We start from the raw sequence: 15364 nt of genomic DNA, 5'->3' as shown, positions 1-15364 counted from the left end.
AGGCCGCAATTATTGACCGATCGTCACGAAATTTGGTATGAAGATCGGTTTCACATCAGAATAGATCGCTATTTTAATTGGTGATGATCGTGAAATATTTAGCGGGTGAAATGGACCAAAAACGAAATTTTTATCCGATTTTGTAGATGCTCTGTAGGTCGCAATAATAGTCAGATAGCCTCGAAATTTTAAATATGGTAAGAGTATATGACAATTTGAGATGACGATCAGATAATATTTAGAGGGTTAAATGGACCAGAACTTTTGTGTGAAAATTGTAAAAAATTTTAATACAGCTTATATCTTTGTTCCTGAAAGACACATTCTTCCCTCGTGAGTTATATTTAGAAGATGATCTCTTGCACTGATGTCTAATTCGTTGACGTACGTGATCAGATAACGGAGCTACAGTGTAGTAATTAACACTCTAGAGGTCGCAACTATAGCTCAATAGTCACGAAATTTTGCACGACGTAAGAGTTTAGGTAGAAGAAAATGCCTATAACTGTGCATGATGATCTGATATTATTTAGCGGGTGACATAGACCATTACTTTTGTATGGAAAATATACAAATTTTATTTTTGATCCATATTCCTGGAGGGCATATACCGGCAAAGCAGCCTACATATGGAATATTAACTACTGACCTTTCCCCTGATCCAAATTGAAAAAATGTGTCTGCTAGATAACGGGCCTACTTTCTAATATTTAATGGGTTTTGTGTAGAGAACCACAATTTCCTCCCATACTACAAATTGTCTCTACCATGACAGAGAAATTTTCAGTTCAGTTGTCAAATTGGAGTTTTTATACAAATATTGCAACATGGGTTCGCCACCTATTTTATACCTCAGGATTTAGGGTAAAGGGAATACAAACAAAATACGACCAAAGATGTGTCTCATCGAAATATTGGTTTTAGACCCCAAGTATGTTTGGACGAAATTCGATTCAGACAATTTGAAGTCCGTTCATCTGCCTCTCTTAATGTCTAGCTGACTGGTGGGCACGATAACTCTCGAACGGATCTACCGATTTGTTTAAGTTCGAATGTAGGCTATGTAGGTCCACACCTCCCCCAAAAAAGTTCAAAATTGTTTTCGAAAAATTGTGCGAACGATAACTGGCGAAGTGAGCAATCGATTTGCTCCAGATATTATTATTCTTTCCGGATATAGATCGGATAAGACTATATCGGTCCACACCTTAGGGTATCTCCCACACAAAATTCGGAAAGGGTAAATTTTAGAGTCCTCTCGAATCGTTTTGAATTTTTTCAGCAGATTGTACTTGCGCCGCCGAAGTTCCAAAAAACCCTGCCTGCTCCAACTAAAATTACAAATCTGAAAAAATAATTCTCAAAAATTTTCAAAACTCAGAAGTTAGCTTACTAAAATTGATTTGGTATAGACCCATATTACGATGCCTACAGATTCCACGTATTTTGCAGCAAACTCGTGTTACAAAATAAATATATTTTTATACGGCAGAGGCTGAGGGTATATCATCAATGAACTATTTTCGAAGCATATGTGAGGTACAAGTGCACAATTTTGGATGATAGATCTTCAATAAACTTGCAATTTTCCCAATTATCAAATATACAATACATTGCATGGTATATATATTTTTTATTTTAGGTATATTCCAAAAAGGAACCTGATATTCAAAGACAATTTAAAGATGTAGCAGGAGGGGCTAATCAATGTGAATTTTCCAATTTTCTAATATTATTTAGAAATGCAAAATTTATATATTTTTCCACAAACATCCCAGTAAAGACAAGGGAGGCTTCTCTTATATCAATGGATTCATATTAATTTATTGATATGTGACCTAGTTTTCATTCAGCGTGCAAGGCGGTTGCACATAGCTAATTCCTACAGGTTGTGGTGTAGGGTATCACATGGTCGGCCCCGTCCGACTATAGCCTTCGCTTACTTGTTTTAAATATCGACGCCTCCAAACAATAGTATGCTAAGTCGACTTAGCATGTTTTCAAGTTCTTTACATTTTTATATTTAACGTCCTTTAACTTAATTTCTGTCAAATTGTGGTAATGATCGGATAATCCGAACAGAAGTTATAAACAAATATTTCCTTAGCATAGTACTGAAGGTCAAAGAAATTTCCAAACTTTTAGAGCTTGTCCTGCAAAACTCGCTTTTCAGAATTAGCAAACTATTATTTGGAGGTGTCGAACGTCCTTTAACTTAAATTGTGTCTAATTTTGGTAATGATCGGTCAATCCGAACAGAAGTTATAAACAAATATTGACTTAGCGTAGTACTGAAGTTTAAAAAAAATTCTAAACTTTGAGAGCTTCTCCTGCAAAACTCACTTTTTAGACTTAGCATACTATTATTTGGAGGTGTCGATATAAAATGTGTTGAATCATTAAATAAATGTAAACAATCGCCTTGGAAGTCACTCCGAAGTGTCGGCATACGCGATAAAACGTAATCACAATGAGGCTATGGAAATTGTTTGTGTAGTTCACCAAAGATCTTTCTTGGCGTGTCTCCGGAATGCTGGCAGGAAGATGGCAAGTTCAATTATTTCAGTTATTTTAAAAAAGGTACGGACGCTCTTCAAAAGCAAAGGCAGGCTTGCAGAATTTTAAGTGACAAAAATATGATGGTAACATAAATTTTTTGAGGTTTATGACTTTTACTACTTTTTATATATTTTCTACGGGTATATGACGTTTTCGACGTTCTGTGCCACCGTATTCATAACTTTGTAAGGAGTAACATAGATAGTTGTTTTTGCTTACATTGCTTTTGTAATGGGTTACATAATTCCTAACGGATCCGAATTTTTGCTGAATCTTCGAAAAAGGTTTGGTAAATTTCTTGTAAAAAATCATGAAAAATTACTTTTTTAATGCTCAGTAAGTGACCATAACCCCTTAATGGAGTAGTGCATTAAAAGATTAATCCAGTAAGGGATGCATATCCCAGTAAATTTTATATTAGCAAAAGTAAAAAGCGTTAAGTTCGTCCGGGACGAACTTTCTATACCCCTATGAAATATTTTGAACTTTAACATAATAATTAGCTTTCTTTCTGTTGCGAAAGTACCATGGTCCATAATTTGTTGCGGGGAAATTTTCTGACCACTGGGAACCCTAAATGGCAAACAAAGCCAACCAAAATGTCGATAAAAAATTGGGAATAGAGTCTATTTCAAAACATAGACCAAGTTAAAAAATAATACCAATTCTCACAAGACCCTGAAACTGCCTTTCTACTGACATGTGGATCCGAGGCATTGGTACATAGTGGAAGTAGTCCCATCTCTCATATTATCCAATATATCGGCATTGGCATATCTTAAGCATTTTGAGTGTTTGGCATACATGTAATTTGCCATACAACAAGCAAAAAAGTCTCAGTGGCAGTGATTTTACCCTCATTCTATGTGAATTGAGACTTTCATCTATGGGCAGATCGAATACCGGCTAAACAACCACTTCCCCAAAAATTATGTATTAAGGGTGTTTTCAGAACATAGTGGACTTTTTGAACGTAAGAACTTGAAGACAAAAAATACAGAAACTTTTGGGACACTTATCTTAACGATGGTGAACATTCCGAACAAATTTTGCTCATCAGTCATTTATGTTGGAACTGGCTGGGTTTTTAGAGCTTTTGGGCCATTATCTCAGAAAGTATGGACTTGCCCCGAAAAAAAATTGGTGATTGTACTAGAAGCCGTTGAGACAACCTTCTGCAAAAAAAAATCAAAACGATCAATAAATGATCCTTAAACTGCATTTTTTTAGTGTGGAAGGTACCCAAATGAGCTGACCGATATAGTCCACATTTGAACTCTGTTTATGTACAGATTAAATATTACAAGAAAAAACTGTTGGGCCAAATCGAGAGTTATCGTGCGCACCATTTTGGGGAAAAATTACGGAAACCAAATTTTGGACCAAACCGGTTGATCCGCCCGAGAGTTATCATGTTTTGTTGTATCAGATCCAGTTTGGATTTTATGGCCCCATCTTAACATGGTTAAATATTGACTTTTTAAAGAATTTCTGGGCTATATCCCTGAAACCTATGTGAATCTTCATCTGACCTCTGAAGTAAATTTGTAGATAAGCTCAAGAATAAAATATTTTGACAAATAATGAACTCGAAAAACTACATTTATTGCTTCAAATCTTATAAATTATCGAAAATTTCCATAATTTGTATAGATTTTACACCACATCTCCAAAACCGTTAATTTTTTCTTAAAGTTTTCTTTTAGTTTTCTTTCTTTGGAATATAATACACAACTCTTTAGAACATGTCATAGTTGTAAAATGCCTCTATCACGTTGTTTTCAGCATATTTTTCAACGATGATTTAATAAATGTGTCAATAATGTAGTGGAATCCGAAATGCGAGAATAAACTGTTGGTGTGAACAGTGTTGAAAATACGTGTTGCAAAACATATGATGCAAAGTACTGCTAAAACAACATGAAGTAAGCATTTTAGAGTTTCAGAATGTTCTGAAGAATTGTTGAGAACTTTATTTGGAATATTTTTGCAACTGCGTTCAACTCCTAATAGTTTAGCTGATACTGACCGAAAATGCATACTAGAACTTGTTTGCATTTTCAGTGTTGCATAGTGTAACAAGGGTTATTATTGCATAGGAAACCTCTCCGCAAAAAAATTGTCTCCATATATAATGCACGTTTTAAATTTTTTCTAACATCTCCTAATATAGAAATTTAATATCGCTTCGATTTTTTCCGAGAATTTTTTTTTTTACTTTATAGAATTTAACAACATTTTAAAAATTTAAGAAATTGTTCAATATAGATTATTTTTTTGGCGTGGTCCAACATTAAAGTGTCCAAAAATAATCAAATATTTATACCCTCAGAATTTATGCTGACAACTGTATATACACTTCCATACGGACAAAATGTGCCACATTGAAATAATGGTTTTAGACCCCAAGTATGTTTGGGCGAAATCCGTTTCAGACAATTTGGAGTCGATTTAACAATGTCCGTCCGTCTGTCTGTCTATCGGGCGGATGATTTGACCTTCGTAATATTGTGTCTAAACTTAGTTTAAGTTCGAAGATGGACCATATCGGTCCACTTCTTCAGGTACCTCCCCCACAAAAGTTCAAAAATGTTTGGAAAAATTGTGCGCACTTTAACTCTTGAAGGGAGTAATCGGTTTGGTCCATTCTTTGCACATCGTGAAATTTCTAGCAAACTTAGATGACGTTCTAATATGGACTGAACCGGTCCTTCAGGTACCTCCCACACAAAATTTCGGAAAAGTTTAGTTTAGGGCCTGCTTTCGAATCGCTTTGTTTTTTTTTTCTTGTAGCAACTTGTATTCACTGCCCCCATACGACGGTACAAGTTTCATCAGGGGCAAGTCCATAATTCCTGAGAAATAGCCTATAAGGTGCAAAAAACCCCTATGACACCGTGTGTAGTTGTTGGAACGCAAGATAACTCTCGAACGGATCTGTCGATACGGTGCAAAATTTAGCCTACGTAATATTTTGTCAAAAGATAGTTTAAGTTCGAAGATATGCCATATCGGTCCACTCCTTCAGGTACCTCCCCCACAAAAGTTCAAAAATGTTCGGAAAAATTGTGCGCACGATAACTCTTGAAGGGAGTGGCCGATTTGGTCCATACTTTGCACCATATATATCTACCAGATATAAATCAGGTTCGAATATGGACCATACTTGTCCACTCCTCCGGGTATCTCCCACACAAAATTTCGGATAAGTTCATTTAAAGACTCTCGAAGCGCTTTGATTTTTGTTGAAGCCACTTGTATTCTATACCCCCATTACGAGGATACAAGGGGCAAGTCAATACTTCTTGAGAAAATGGCCCAAAAGTTCTACAAAAAATTCCAATGGCACCATGTGCAGTGGAAGAAGCGCACGATGACTTTTGAACGGATAATCCGTTTCGGTCCAGTTATCCTTCGTATTACTTTGACCAAACGGTCCACTTCTTCAGGTATCTCCTTCACAAAAGTTCCAAACTTTTTGCTATATATATTGAACGGATCAACCGATTTGGTCCAAACTTTGAATTTCCTAATATTTTGTCCAAATGTATTTTAACTTCAAAAATGGGCAACTTTTATGTTTAAGTGCAAGGACCACAAGGCGTAGCATGGAAATAAATTTCCAAAGGATATTCTTACGGTCTATTCGAATATCCTTTGGCAATTTATTCCGATGCTACTCCTTGTGGTCCTGTTTACAGCGATACTATGATTTTCATGCGCAAGTCCATGCTTCCGAACGTAGTGGTCCAAAGCCTGTAAGTTATACGGTGACCAGCTGAAATGGAAGTGAAATGACTTACAAAATAAGATCCACTTCCAAAATGGATCATGTCGATGCATTCCTTCAGGTACCTCCTACGCAACACTTTTGAACTTTCATCGAAATATACACTTTTATCGGCAAGTTCGTACGTCGAAAACGGGCCAAAAAATCTGAAAATTACTTTGATTGTGTAACCGGTAGTTTATCTGCCTATAGATGTACATAAGTTTCAATCCTCACAGGCTGAGGATATATCTCTGTTGGCAAATATTATTTTTAATATTAATTTTTAATTAATTAATGATTAATGATGCAAGTGAAAAAGGAAAGCCGACGATTTGAATCCGCACAACCACCACTATGTGACATGCATGTTTCGCCTTTGGCAAAGGCTCTTCAGACAAATCGACTATGGAGCGGCTTCGCTGTCATCGAACTTTTCTTCTTTCAAATGCATGTTTTTGTTTTTATTTTACAACAACAATGGGTATTTGGCCAATGGGTATTTGAATTTTAAGATTTTTGTTGTTGAACAAATCCAAAGTGCACTGGAGCAGTCGCATATTTGGAATAAACAACGTAAAAATTATTGGAATGGAAATTGGTCGGTCGGTTTATCCAATAAATCGATTTTGCAGATAATTATGGGATTGCCACAATATGAACATTCTCTATTCTAAAATGATTCAATATTGATCGCAATATGTAGTATAAAGCTTTGAAATTAGCTTGCTCGTGAAAATAATTCCAATGTAATTCCAAGGATTTAAAGCCAAAATTTCCAACAATTAAACTACAATTTTTAATTTTGGATAGTTTCCATTCCTTGTAAACGCTATGGCATAAATCCTTATAGCGGTGCCACAAAAAATCAAAACTTAAATTCAGAAATTTCAAAAAATCAGAAAAAAATTAAATTTTTCTTTGCTATTATTCGGAATAATATTGCTTCAATGCAATCATTGTATTTATTCTTGGTCTGGTTCTATCATTTGTATTCATTATTACTTTGGGCCACATTGTGGCCCACCAGACAATTATAATCGATAACATCACAGTGGTATGATGAAATAGATTATTGGCAGACAAATTGTCTGCGATATTTATGGTGTCTTTATTGTTGTTCTTGTTGTTTTCTGAGGCTCTAGAACAATTATGAATCATTAGATGATGCAAGAAAATACAAAACGCAACTATACAAACATACAAACCCTCTCATATATACTAACCAATAAAACTTTGTTTAGAGTTTTGAAAAAAAAAAAGAAAAACTGTGGAGTTTTTCTTTTTAGTTTCACCACGGTTTTCCGTACCCTGCCTAAAATACATGCATACATACATACTTAAAAATGAAATAAAACAACAACAACATCAATATTTTTATAATTCAGACAACTGTTCTTGCCAGTCTTTCATTCTTCAGCCACCACAAAAATACTCGAAGAGAAAGAAGAAGAAGAAGAAAACACAAGTCAAGCTAAAGGACAGCTGAAATGAAAAACGGCAATAAAAAAGGGAAAAACCGAGACCCACAACAACACTAAATGAAAAGCGACCGAAAAAAGGACGACAAGCAGATAGTGGTGGTGGTGGTGAAAAACTCAAAAACACGCACACAGTTACACACTTTGTTGGTTTTTCTCTTCTCCCCACAAAGCGAAATAGAAAGAAAATAAGTCTAATCAGAGAAAAAAAAAACACACACATTTTCTTTTAGCATGAAATGAGTCACAAAAACCCCTTTTGACCATTGTTGGCCCTCTATTTAACACTTACCTGTACCTGTGATGTCGCCGTTACGGCCATTAAGACCAATAGACCCCACGTCAATATCCTCGACATTTTTAGATCCAAATAGGTTAGGTTGATGGTTGTCGTTATGTTGTAAATATTGGAAATTCTCCTCAAGAAGAATATCTGTGCGTTAGGTTAGCAGGGAAAATTCGATTTTTTCTTTCTTTCTATTCGGTTTTCACAATTTTCTCTCTAGAAGAAAATATGACGTAAATGTTCTGTTCTCACTTGGTATTTTTTGCGTTTTTCACAGTGATAATTTTTTTTTGGTTTCTTGGCTTTAACACTGAATTATTCCGCACAAAATAGAAGGAGATCGTTTTGTTTTTTGCAATAGGGGTTTCTTTAAAATTTCTTTCTTTTTTCGGCTGTGACACTCCCCGTTAAATTATAGAAAATACCACGGACAAAAAATGGAAACAACTTCACTTTACTTTCATCCAAGGAGCACAAAAAATGAACGACGACTGACGCCTGCTCCCCTCAAAATTCGTTGAGGTGATGATGGCACAGGCGGCAATAGTGGTGGTAGTGGTGGTGGTTATTACCGAGGAGTTTAGGGTGTCCTACACTTTTCCCCAGTGGAAAACGAAGGGATAATATTCTGCAAGTTATTCACACAATTCTATTTGGTATATTTTTTCCAATTTTCTTTCACTTTTTCGTTTGGTATTTCAATTTTGTTAGATTATTTTCTTTTTTGCCTTTCAATTTTGATGTGACAAAAAATTTAGGTTCACAAAATCTCACACAAAGAAACACACAAAATATAGATTTTTTTACTTTAAAGTAGATTTTTTTCTTAGCTTGAAGTCAAGTCAGCTCAACTCTCTCGGTGTGTATGCGCCTAGATGCGTCTACAAAATCCGATTGGTGTATGGAAAAATTTTGCACTCATCATTAACCTTTACGAGCCTTTCAGCAGTAGCCGCTGCGGCAGCAAAAACGACAAGTGGAGCAGAGAGAGCAGAGAGTGACAGAGAAGGCTAAATAATCTACTACAAGAGTCTAATGAGACTTTCGAAAACCAATATTGAGTTCGAAAAACAACGGATATGGCATAATTTAGGGGTTGAAGGACATTACGGTAATGTGCAACTGTGTGCCAATGTTGCCACACATTTCGTTGTGGTTAGCAGTTAGGGGTTGGTGTTGAAAGAAATGGCCAAAAAGTGAAGTGGTATCCTTTAGATCTAATTGGAATATTTTGGTGACAAATTCCATTAAGATACTTCTATAACAGGGAATGGTAAAAAGGACTTCCGCCTTAAGATGATGGATATATTAATTTTAAATGACGTTTACACAATTTTGGTCAGCATAAAATTCTGATTTGATTTTAATATTGATTTTACAATTGCGTTAGTGTTAAATCACTGCTAGAATTTTTGGTATTGCTATCGTTCCATAAAGTATTTTTTTACGCTCTGTCTTCAGGCTACAATTTTTCACCATAAAAATATGCCCCATCGAAATGATGGTTTTGGACATCAAATATGTTTGTGCGAAATCCATTTCAAACAATTTGGGGTTGATTTATTCCTGTCCGGATGCCTGGCTGGTTCGAACCAATTGGGTTGAAACTTTGTTCATCGTAATATTTTGTCCAAACATAGATCAACTAAGTAGATGGGTCGTATCAGTTCACTACTTCCGGTGCCTACCATACAAAGTTCAAACAAGTGAGAGAAACGTTAAGTTCGGCCGGGCTGAACTTTTTATACCCTCCACCACGAACTGTATTGAAGTGAATAACATCAATTACTTTCCTTTCGTTTTTGAAAGTACTAAGCTCTTTCTCTTCTTTCTTGCCAAAGCAGAATATCATAACTGATGATATTTCCGATAAAAGAGCTCATATGTGGCACCATCGTTGTTCTCTCCAAAACAGGGAAAATTTTTAAAGGTTGGCTAAAACATTCAAAATAACGAAAATACATATAAAAATGAAGTTAACGAAAATACTGTAGCACTGAAAATTCTCTACAAAATTGTCCTTTATGATATATTCGTAGGTTTTGAAATTTTTGATATATAGAAGTTCAAATTGGGACAATTCACTGACTGTATCGTCTCCTTATAAAACAATGTCATGCCTGCAATTTCCCAACTTAAACTTACCCAGCAAAAAAATCCTCCCAAAATAATGGGGTTTGTAACGGATTTTTGGCAGCCGTAACTACTTACAAATCCCCCTATTAACCCATTATTTTAACATGGGCATGTCACACTGAATTACTAGTTATTCTATGACCACTAGAACATTTTAGGTGGAATTTGTTTTCAATTTCAACACACTTAATATTTTTATTTTATTTCGCCACTAACTGGATTTGAACACACGAACTTCTGCTTTGTAGCCGAACACACTACATAATAGGCCACGCACACGAACATTAAGGATTGTTTCAATGTTTACATGTACACCACTAAGTGTTCATTGTTTTTTATTTTTTTACAAAAAGTTCCTGGCCGGCTTTGAGCGTTGAACACACAACACTCTAATTTGAAGTCGGATACTCTAGCTCTGTGCCACCGTACTCATAACTTAGTAAGGAGTAATTTAAGTAGTATTTTTGTTTACATTACTTTGTAATGGGTTACATAATGACTAACGGATCCGAATTTTTGCTGGGTATATATCTCAAAAATGGTACAACCTAGGAAAAATTACGAAAGCCAATCTTGTAGAGAATTTTCACAGCTATAAGATTTTCTCTAGTCCCCCTTTAGAAGGAAGAAGGATCAATAGAAATCCGTTGTGAAAAAAAGAAGATATGTCCGTTTAAATTTGAAAATGTAAGAAACCCAGATTTTCACTACTTTTACCGTTATAAAAAAATAAAACGAAGTGACCCAAACGAACTAAAGGCATTGCCGTTGTCTATGGATCCCAACACGATATAATTTTGCATCAGAACACTTGAATATTTTTCTGGTCAACTTTTGTAGCACAATGTCATTTATCGACATTTTCCGAAAAGTTTGCACATTCTTAAGGCCTAAACTGCCTGAAGGAGCGTTCAAATACTTTTGCGATGTATTAGAGAGTTTTCAATTACTGTCTTGGCTACAATGTTTGTCTTTGTGTTGGATCGAAAATCTCAATGGTTTGGCTCTTATATGCCAAAATATCCAAAAAACGTCAATAAAAAATTTAAGTCAAAATCGGGAGACTCGATTTTCACGGTAGATATATGGTCCAGTGGACTTTTTGGCTCAGTTCAATCCCAGGAATAAGAAACGCGAAGGGCCATGAAGGTTCTCAAATCGCCCCGGCCTACTGTACATCTATATATAAAAAATTGTAAAACCTAGGAATGGTCAATCCACTAGAGAATTTTCACAGCTACAACATTTTCGTTAGTCCCGTTGCCATAGGACTTGCGGTTTCGAAGCAAAATCGCGAAAACCTAAAATAAACCTAAAAATGTGAACTTTGACATCAAGACAATCATGTAGACACTTTCAACTGCTACAACATTTTCTTTAGTTCCATTTAGATAGGGCTTGCGGTTTCCAAGCAACATCGTGAAAACCGAAAAACCCCAAAAAATGTGAACTTTGGCCGCGATTTATTTATTATTTATTTTTCTCATCTATGAACATTGTAGTTACAGAATCCGCAAAAACTTCCCAGGTGTAAGCTCCTTTCATTTAAAGTTGGTTCAAGAGCACCGTGTGACCTATACCGATCAATTTCTGGTGGAAAGTTTTAAACCTCCAACGAAGACTAAATATCAAATTTAAATCATCTTCAAATCTTCAAAATAGCAAAAATTGGGAGTGGCAATTCTAAGGAGGTTATATAACGAAGATTAAATACCGAATTTCAGCCGGTGGAATATTGAGGTAGGAATCTTCCAAATACTTACTTACTTAGCTGGCCCATTACAGAACATTTGTTCCATAGACCGAACTAAGAAAAGATCTCCATTCCTCTCTCTTTTTCGCTTCGCTTTTTGGAATACCGCGCATTTTCATTTTCAAAGCTTAGGCCTGCCGATTCTGCGTGCACCGCCATGTGGCATATATTCATACGCCTTTTTAGCCGGTTCATAATCGCTCATTCTTATGATATGGCCTAGCCAACGCCATCGTTGCATCTCGATACGTTTAACTATATTCATGTCTTTGTATAGCTGATATAGATCGTGGTTCAAACGACGTCGACGTCGTGGATCATTCGAAGAATTTTCCTCTCAAACACACCAAGCACTGCCTTATCTGCTTGCGCAAGTACCCATGCTTCGGAGCCATACAATAGCACGGGCAGTATCAGCGTTTTGTATAGTTTAATTTTTGTTTGACGAGATGTGGCTTTGTTTTTAAATTGCTTATTTAAACCATAGTAGCATCTGTTGGCCAATACAATTCTTCTTCTTATTTCACAACTGATGTTGTTTGTCGTGTTTATGGCAGTGCCGAGGTAGACGAAGTCTTTAACTACCTCAAAATTATGGGTACCAACTTCCACAGTTGGTCCAAGCTCTATGGACGTTTGCGCGTCGACACTATCAATTTGGTCTTTTCGCCGTTTACCGCCAGACCGACTTTCGCAGATTCTCCTTCCACCTTCCTAAAGGTATCAGTTACTTCCTTTACTGATCGTCCCATGATATCTATGTCATCAGCATAAGCAAGTAACATGTGACTATTGGTGTAACTTGTGCCATTTCTTTTGACATTTGCATCTCGTATTACCTTTTCCAGCAAAATGTTGAATAGGTCACACGAAAGGCTGTCTCCTTACCTGAAACCTTTTTTGGTACAAAATTCTTCGGAGAGGTTCTTTCCAATTTTAACTGATGACCTAGTATCAGTTAAAGTCATCTTACAAAGCCGGATGAGCTTTGCGGGGATACCAAATTCAGACATTGATCGGAGGGGAATGTCGAAAGCTGCTTTATAATCGACAAAAAGGTGATATGTGTCGATCTGCATCTCTTAGGTCTTCTCAAGGATTTGCTGCAGGGTAAATATCTGGTCAATGGTGGACTTGCTAGATCTAAAGCCACATTGGTATGGTCCAATTATTTCGTTGACCATTGGCTTTAGTCGTTCGCACAATATCCCTGACACTATCTTATTGGCAATAGGGAGAAGACTTATGCCCCTATAGTTGGAGCATACGGTCTTATCTCGGTCCTTGTGGACGGGAAACAATCGTCGGGTACGCGTTCTTCCTGCCAGATGGTGCTAAGTAGCTTATGCATACACCTTATCAGCGCGTCGCCTCCGGTTTTAAACAGCTCGGCTGGTAAGCCATCGGCTCCTGCTGCTTCATTATTCTTCAGCCGAAATATTGCTGTTTTTATCTCATCTTGGCCGGGTGGTATACATTCTATACCATCTTCTGGGATTGGATCTGTGGTATCATCGTCTTCGCTACTATTGGATACCAGCAGATTGGAAAAATGCTCCTTCCATATCCTGAGCACGCTATCTGTATCTGTTACCAGATTACCTTGCTGGTCTCTACAGGAGGATGTACCTCTACCAAAGCCATCTGTTTGATAGAATTTTCGGACTTCATTCTGGCTCCTGTACAACTCGATTTTTTCACACTCCCGCTTTTCCATTTCTCTCTTTTTCTTGCGGAAAAGACGTTTCTCTTCTCTCCTTTTCTCCCGATATCTCTCTCGTGCGCTACGCGTTGCTACTGATTGTAAGTAGCTCTATATACCGCATTTTTCTCTTCGCTAGCAGCACGACACTCCTGGTCATACCATGAATTCATTTGTCGAGGTCTCTGGAATCCAAGTATGGATTTTGCGGCTGTTTGCATGGAGTGGGCAATATTTTGCCATTGTGTTGTTATGTTATCGGGACAAGGAGTGCTCGCGTTAAGCAATTGGGCTAGTTGAGTGGAATATGCTGTGGCTATCTGTTGTGTTTGCAGCCTATCGATGTCCAACTTCCGCGTTGTGTCTGTTCGTGCTTTATTTGCAACGTTTAGACGGGTACGTACCTTTGCTGCAACAAGGTAGTGGTCCGAATCAATGTTTGCGCCTCGGAACGATCGTACATCCAACACGCTGGATGAATGTCTTCCATCTATTACAACATGATCAATTTGATTACTTGTTCTTTGATCTGGAGACAGCCAGGTGCCCTTATGAATATCGAGATGATTAAATCTGGTACTGCTAACTACCATGTTTTTTGCAGCTGCAAAGTCTATCAGCCTCATACCATTGTCAGATGTTTCACTGTGGAGACTGAATTTCCCGACTGTTGGGCCAAAGATATTCCCCTTTCCAATTTTGGCATTGGAATCGACTAGAATAATTGTAATGTCATGGGCAGGACAATGACCATATGTTTCTTCTAAGCGCTACTGAAATATATCTTTGGTCTGTTTTTCCTTGTCTAGTGGGAGCATGAGGGAAAATAAAGTTGATGTTGAAGAATTTTGCTTTTATCCGTATTGCTTTTATTTACTGGCATGAAGCTGGATACCATATGTTTTAACTTCGGATCAACTATAAATCCGCAGCCAAACTCATGATATAATACAATGTGTTATCTTTAGGTGTTGTTGTGACGCCTTTTTTTCAATTACACCTGCCAATGCGTAAACTGCATACACCTTATCAGCGCGTCGCCTCCGGTTTTAAACAGCTCGGCTGGTAAGCCATCGGCTCCTGCTGCTTCATTATTCTTCAGCCGAAATATTGCTGTTTTTATCTCATCTTGGCCGGGTGGTATACATTCTATACCATCTTCTGGGATTGGATCTGTGGTATCATCGTCTTCGCTACTATTGGATACCAGCAGATTGGAAAAATGCTCCTTCCATATCCTGAGCACGCTATCTGTATCTGTTACCAGATTACCTTGCTGGTCTCTACAGGAGGATGTACCTCTACCAAAGCCATCTGTTTGATAGAATTTTCGGACTTCATTCTGGCTCCTGTACAACTCGATTTTTTCACACTCCCGCTTTTCCATTTCTCTCTTTTTCTTGCGGAAAAGACGTTTCTCTTCTCTCCTTTTCTCCCGATATCTCTCTCGTGCGCTACGCGTTGCTACTGATTGTAAGTAGCTCTATATACCGCATTTTTCTCTTCGCTAGCAGCACGACACTCCTGGTCATACCATGAATTCATTTGTCGAGGTCTCTGGAATCCAAGTATGGATTTTGCGGCTGTTTGCATGGAGTGGGCAATATTTTGCCATTGTGTTGTTATGTTATCGGGACAAGGAGTGCTCGCGTTAAGCAATTGGGCTAGTTGAGTGGAA

General features: G+C 37.1%; 1 protein-coding gene across 33 annotated transcripts in view; it reads right to left on the bottom strand.

The window, feature by feature from the left end:
* Appl (amyloid-beta-like protein) overlaps positions 1–15364 on the bottom strand; it is a 452148-nt gene that overhangs the window by 417048 nt on the left and 19736 nt on the right. For 6 of the 33 annotated variants that reach the window (XM_073974888.1, XM_073974886.1, XM_073974904.1 and 3 more), the window contains exon 1: positions 8102–9015. The exons of 12 other annotated variants lie outside the window; for them this stretch is intronic. In XM_073974888.1, coding sequence (XP_073830989.1) covers positions 8102–8167 — 66 coding nt within the window. In that variant the 5' untranslated portion in view covers positions 8168–9015. Of the gene's footprint in view, positions 1–8101; positions 9098–15364 lie in introns of those variants that run through there. 15 more of the 33 variants (XM_073974913.1, XM_073974897.1, XM_073974884.1 and 12 more) reach the window with 5 other exon arrangements.

This window comes from Musca autumnalis, unplaced genomic scaffold, assembly GCF_047663935.1.
Source record: "Musca autumnalis isolate F117 unplaced genomic scaffold, ASM4766393v1 scaffold_3, whole genome shotgun sequence".
NCBI classification, from domain to species: Eukaryota; Metazoa; Arthropoda; class Insecta; order Diptera; family Muscidae; genus Musca; species Musca autumnalis.
Note: the sequence above shows the minus strand (reverse complement) of the source record. Positions and strands in the feature narration are given on the sequence as shown.